At 35.4% G+C, this 6,840-nt stretch overlaps 1 protein-coding gene across 1 annotated transcript; it reads right to left on the bottom strand.

Moving 5' to 3' along the window:
* Nucleotides 1-203: 203 nt before the first annotated feature.
* LOC137254530 (trypsin-like) lies at nucleotides 204-5,941 on the bottom strand. Its single transcript, XM_067792262.1, has 2 exons — nucleotides 5,883-5,941; nucleotides 204-1,174 (listed from the first exon to the last, which is right to left on the bottom strand). The coding sequence occupies exons 1-2, from the start codon at nucleotides 5,924-5,926 to the stop codon at nucleotides 430-432; spliced, it is 789 nt and encodes a 262-aa protein (XP_067648363.1). The 5' UTR covers nucleotides 5,927-5,941; the 3' UTR covers nucleotides 204-429.
* Nucleotides 5,942-6,840: the final 899 nt, after the last annotated feature.

Raw genomic sequence — 6,840 nt, 5'->3', positions numbered from 1 at the left:
GTTGATTGCATCAGCTCTTTCAAACGGAGTTTGCCAGGGCCATAAAATACTTATTCCGCAATTTTCTTTTTATCTTATGTTATATTCATTAAATAGAGAACTTTAAAGCTAATAATAAAGTTTCATCACACAACCTGAGGCATTTGCATGTCTCACACCTTCATTGAATACAATCAAAAATATATTTTTTTAAATCGCAATTATAAACATTTATTTGAAGATAACATAAAAAAAAAATATCGCCATTTCGACTGCTGATTGGAATATCACCATATCTCAGCTGCCGTTTCGAAAAAGTTCTATCTTAGAGTAATTTTTATATGCTTTGGCGTGAGCTGCAAAGTGTATGAAAAAAGTTCTGAAACGAGGCGTTCAGCCGAATTAGGGTGATTTTCCACTCAGTAGTCGACTTATTACAAAATCCTGCAATTAAGACCACAACGCTGTATCTAAAAACTCTCGAACTTCGGTATCAGCTACAACTGTAAAAACAATCGGTGAACTGTAGTCCTCATCATGAAGATAATGTGATGCCACCGCATAAAGTTTTCCATTTATAACGCTCGGTGTTCCTGGATCTACAAGGCACCCACCAGCTGTAACAGGACTAGCACAAATCATTGCTGGTGTTAAATCAATTATTGGGCTTTTACAACGCTGCTCACAATCTCTAGGTTCCAATGAAGCCCAGTCAGTAAATCGGATTCGATTCGAAATTTCCCCATTTTCTGCATATTTCCAACCTAATTGCCCAACTCGCATTCTTTGGCCCCATCCAAATTCAAGTGTCCATAACAATATTGCATCTACTATATCTGGTACCCTGTTAATCCGTCTATCCAAATTCATCACACCAATATTCAAATGTTTTATATTGGATCTATACCCAGGTGGATAATCTACAGTCTGCACATTGCAAACTTGTCCATTTTCCCAGTTATCATGTACATTCGTTAAACCTGCTACAACGCTGAATAAGGTCGTGTCTAAACCTATAACACAATCTGCAGCTGTAAGAACCTTCCGCGAAGTGACTAATGAGCCAACACAATGATTATTGTTGTCATGACGTATTAATATCAGATATGGAGTTATCTCATATGGAGTTATCTCTCGCTGCCCATTACTGCCACCTACCATGCGGTATTCCGAATTCGTGAAAGTCAAAATGCAGGCAATTATGACAAAAAAGAACGTTAAGTAATTGCGTATACACATTTTAGACACTAGCCTTAGACAAATAGCCTTTTAAGTATAACTACACCATCTCAATTTTGTGGGCGGTATTTATACGTAATTGGGTCGTGTGAAAAAAATAAGCAAACACGTTTCCATCTAGATTCCAGGAATTTAAACAATAAAAATACTTCCGCATTTTAATTAAAGCTATTGTTGGAAAGGCAATTTTTTATTTTATTTCTTACTCAACCCACTAAACCTTGAGTAAACTTTTGGTTAGAAGAGCCTAATTAAAATTTCAATGTCCTTAATGATGAAAAATAAAAAATATTTATACAGCTTTATAAAATAGCATTTCTGTAGAAATTTCTTATTAGCTCTATAGTTTTATGAAAAGAACAAAGCATACAATTAATTAATTTCATTTGTATTCAAACTGCTAATATGTTCTATCATATACTGTCATATGACCAGAGTTAGGAGTAGTGCAATAAATTTAGAGTAGCAACGCTTAAACGGGATACCATAATCAAAATCTTGTTTAAAGTGTAAATGGGCATCCCAGCAGACATCTGATTGATGAGCCAACACCATACAGGGCTTAAAGAGTCATCTCCGTAAGCATTGTGAGGAAATACGGCACGTGAGAACTCAGCCGTATGTAGCCAAAAAACACAAGCAGGTCCTCAGTGAACTCCACAAACAGGCGTCGGACCCTTATGCCAGGAATTGCGGAAGAGGAACACATACTCCCCAGGGGAACGCGAGTCACTCTAGCTCAACTTCGATCTGGATACTGTAACAGGTTAAACTCTTACCTATCCAGAATCAACCCCGACATACAAAATGTATGACACGCTTGCAATGTGTCCCCACATGATACCAACCATCTCTTTAATTGTAATATGGAATGAATGTGTGTGAATTGTTGAAACAGCAAGTTTCCTTTTACTCCCGTTAGCGTATATTGATGACAATATTTGATCGGTCGCAACTATTGGATAGGGCGAAGCACTGCTACACCAATAACAGCAACAGGACGGAGTTATTTTGAACAAAGGTCCTGGGTTTTTCAGTTTCGTTAAAACAAACTTCTTGTAACACTACGGACTCATTCAGTCTATGAAACAATTATTCTACATAGTTCACTTCACTCACATTATTACTCTCTTTGGTTTAGTATTTGCTGAACAAGCAGAATAGCAACATCAGAGGAGGTGAATGTTCATTTACGTGTTTCCAAACAGATATTTTGCAAAGAAACGCCCATGCACATAATATTTTCGTGGTTAAATATGAGCAATAAAACGGACCTGAACACAACACACATAGCCACGGATACACGCTGCCACTCATTAAAGCCAGTATGGAAACAGGCTATCGTTACACCATTGGATCAGGGTCAAAACCCAAGAAAGTAAATTTTTTTCGAATTTTCAGTATATTTGATGCAGCCATCCAGAAATTGCGCAAGGATTTTTTAAGAAGGCTTAAATAGATTTTGGCATATGACGAAGGACGAATTCAACTCGACTTGGCCGCCAGAAAATTGCTTTGCTGAATGGAATCAGGCAACTCCGGCGGAATTATGCCGCCGTCTTCTTCTTCTTATGCTCCTCTGTTGATGTTGTTGTGGCACCAATTCATTACTTATTTCAGTGAATACCATACGAAAAGCAATACTGTGTATGTTTACACTTTATTTGTTAATTTTAAACAAATTCGAAACAATAAACAATAATTTAACTTTTTAAATCAATTTTTTAAACAAATAATAATAAATGCGCAACGAAATAGCAATTGCCAAAACAGCTGGCTTCGGAAATTCGAAATTCCTATTCACCAATTATTGTTCTCCCTAGGAGAAAAGAATTAGGGCAATTTTTCCGCGGGAATGAAAAAATCCGCGAGAACAAAATTCCGAGGGAATATTTAGAATTTGGCTTATTATAACGAATTCTGGTTAAATCCTGGTTATTATGCACCTTCTTCTAACGCTCGTATCGTTGAACAGTCGAATAAATAACTCCAATATTCAGTATTGCAATATGGTCTTTATTCAGTCTACTTTGGGAGTAGTACAATTATACTTCAATATCACGTACTTCACAAAACCGTGTTTAAATCAAACTGATTACTGATTCATGAGCTTGCGTTGCTTTTATACTCTCTTTCACCCATTTCTCCTAAGGTCTAGCCATTTCGCGAACAGTTCGAGAACAATTGAATCTCATGCTTGTTTACCGGCTATATACATACATGTATATTTGTAGTTTGTTCTTTCTACTAGCCATATTCGTGTGTATATGCGAGTAACAACTTTGACTGATGACTACATGTGTGTGTGTGTGATATCTCTTCACTTCGAGCTGCTGGTTATGTGTGTGCATGTAAATACATAAGTTTGGCTGCTTACTGTTGCCTGAACTTTTTCAGAAAAAAAGCCATGTGGACAAAAAAAGCTGAAAAAATGTAAAGCTAAAAATATAAGGCAATTTTTCAAGTATATTATTCATTTTGTCATACAACTCTTAGTGTTTTATACATCTAGTAAAAAGTTTTAATTAATTTGTACTCCAAATATAATTTACAGATGCAATATATGTTTTATACAAATTTTTTAAAGTCAATCATTTGACCACTCGTCTATTCCTACTACAACTATTTCATTGGTTGCAACAAGATATACATACATATAAAAGGTAGTAGTAGTGAGATAAAAATATACATAAAGTCTTAAAATATTAAGATATCACAGGGTCATTCATCATCTGGCCGAAATCGCGATAAAGTATACCGAACTTTTTTTTTCTTTTTGCGTAAAACATAACTTGCTATGGAACTTTATTTCCTAAATCACCTAAAAATACTATATATCTGTGATTTAAAATTGTCTATATTTGATACATCACCCATTTAAAAAAAAACCTCTGAAGTAGGAAAATGGAGAAAAAATCAGCATCAGTGAAAAAGGTGAATAATATTTTAACGAAATATTTCCATTGTACAATTTTAAGCTTAGTATAAAGAAAATAATTTATTTTATTAAATCCAAATAAGTGGTAAATTAATTGTGTCCGGTATGCATGTTTGGCTGCAAGGATTAGGCTGCAATTTTGTGTAACGTGGCAGTGCAAAAAACCCTTAGTTTTTCTTTTATTTTTGTTTTTAAGCTATTTTTCAATAACGCACTGATAAATTATCTTAACGTGGTTGATGGAATTTTGGTATTTGTTGAAAAAACGTTGAATAATAATAGGCGACATGGACTAAAACTGGTCAAGCTTGTGTAGCGTGGCAGTAATTTTGCAAAATGTATATAGTTTTTTCAATAAACTATAAATTTACAGGCTCACTTAAACAATGCTCAGCAAAATTAAAATTTGTGGCTAAGCTCAAGACTGCAGCAAAATGTGAAGAATACAGGCACAACAGATCTGCCAAAGCAATATTGTATCGAAAAAAAAGAATGATGAAGAAAATGAAATGCTGCTCAAGGGAAAAATAACTACCAGAAGCGATGCGAAGCCACACGAAAAAGTGTACAAAAATATAGAGCAAAAAAATTGTCTAGGTTAGAAGGCAACTCCAACAGGTAAAATTATACCTCAGGGTTATAACTACCAACAAACACTCGGCAAAGCGGTGCGGAAAGTAGATCGTGCATTTCCACAATCACCAACTAAAAAGAAAGCTGTGATGGCCCAAATTTTTTTCTAATTTTTTCAGCACATTAAAGTGCGTGATATTTTATTTAACAACGCTTCTGACTTTGTGCGCGTTGTATCCATGACTCCATCCAAAATAGCGGTTGAAGAAGTAACACAAGAACAAATTAAGCGATCAAAGCGGAATCTAAAACTGCTGAGTTATTTTCAAATGCGAAATCCATATCCAATATTTCTAGTGCGCACCAAATACAAACGTGGGAGCAAAAAGTAATTTCCTTTTCATCTCTAAACAAGGATATAACTAATATGCATCCCTGTCTATGTAAATATATGCTGCGAATAGGATTTTTACGTTTTTGTATAAAAACATATTGTTTATAATTCGTACGTTTCGAAAAGTTCTATCTTAGAATAATTTCTATATGCTTTGGCGTGAGCTGCAAAGTGTACGAAAAAAGTTCTGAAATGGGGCGTTCAGCCGAGTTAGGGTGATTTCCACTCAGTAGTCGAATTATAACAAAATCCTGCAATTAAGACCACAACGCTGTATCTAAAAACTCTCGAACTTCGGTATCAGCTACAACTGTAAAAACAATCGGTGAACTGTAGTCCTCATCACGAAGATAATGTGATGCCTTCGCATAAAGTTTTCCATTCATAACGCTCGGTGTTCCTGGATCTACAAGGCACCCACCAGCTATAACAGGACTAGCACAAATCATTGCTGGTGTTAAATCAATTATTGGGCTTTTACAACGCTGCTCACAATCTCTAGGTTCCAATGAAGCCAAGTCAGTAAATCGAATTCGATTCGAAATTTCCCCATTTTCTGCATATTTCCAATCTAATTGCCCAACTCGCATTCTTTGGCCCCATCCAAATTCAAGTGTCCATAACAATATTGTATCTACTATATCTGGGACCCTGTTAATCCGTCTATCCAAATTCATCACACCAATATTCAAATGTTTTATATTGGATCTATACCCAGTTGGATTGCGGTATTCCGAATTCGTGAAAGTCAAAATGCAGGCAATTATGACAAACAAGAACGTTAAGTAATTGCGTATACACATTTTAGACTATTTCCACCACTTTTTAAGTATAACTACACCAAGATCAATTTTGTGGGCGGTATTTATACGTAATTGGGTCGTGTGAATATAAAAAATAAGCAAACACGCTTCCATCTAGATTCCATGAATTTAAACAATAAAAACACTTCCGCATTTTAATTAAAACTATTGATAGAAAGGAAATTTTTTATTTTCTTTTTTATTCAACCCACTTAATCTTGAGTAAATTTTTGGTTAGAAATACCTAATTAAAATGTCAATGCCTTTATTGATGAAAAATAAAAAATATTTATACAGGATTTTAAAATAGCATTTCTGTAGATATTTCTTATTATATTAGCTTTATAGTTTTATGAAAAGAACAAAGCATACACTTAATTAGTTTCATTTGTTTTCAAACTGCTAATATGTTCTATCGTATACTGTTATATGACCAGAGTTGGGAGTAGTGCAATAAATTTAGAGTAGCAACGCTTAAGCGGGATACCATAATCAAAATCTTGTTTAAAGTGTAAATGGGCATCCCAGCAGTCATCTGATTGATGAGCCAACGCCACACAGGGGCTTAAGAAGTCATCTCCGTAAGCATTATGAAGAAATACGAACTCAGCCGTATGTAGCCAAAAAACACAAGCAGGTCCTCAGTGAACTCCACAAACAGGCGTCGGACCCTTATGCCAGGAATTGCGGAAGAGGAACGCATACTCCCCAGGGAAACGCGCCCCCACCGCAGTGGTAAAGAACGTTACCCAGAAACGAAAAGTTTTTACCCATACATGCATAACTTTCTTCTCGGCTTTCCCGTATATTTCATCTATACCAGCGGTCGTTAGCTAGTGAAATAATTATTCTACATAGCTCACTTCACACACATTATTGCTCTCTTTGGTTAATATTTGCTGAACAAGCAGAAT

Source organism: Eurosta solidaginis, chromosome 5 (genome assembly GCF_040869045.1).
Source record: "Eurosta solidaginis isolate ZX-2024a chromosome 5, ASM4086904v1, whole genome shotgun sequence".
In the NCBI taxonomy this organism is placed as follows: Eukaryota; Metazoa; Arthropoda; class Insecta; order Diptera; family Tephritidae; genus Eurosta; species Eurosta solidaginis.
The sequence above is the reverse complement of the archived record's forward strand: the minus strand, read 5'-3'. Positions and strand labels throughout refer to the sequence as shown.

Coding starts and splice junctions, on each gene's coding strand:
- LOC137254530 (XM_067792262.1), bottom strand. CDS start 5,926: ATGTGTATACGCAATTACTTAACGTTCTTGTTTGTCATAATTGC. Junction 1,175..5,882: donor TTCTTGTTTGTCATAATTGC/CTGCATTTTGAC, acceptor TGTCATAATTGC/CTGCATTTTGACTTTCACGA.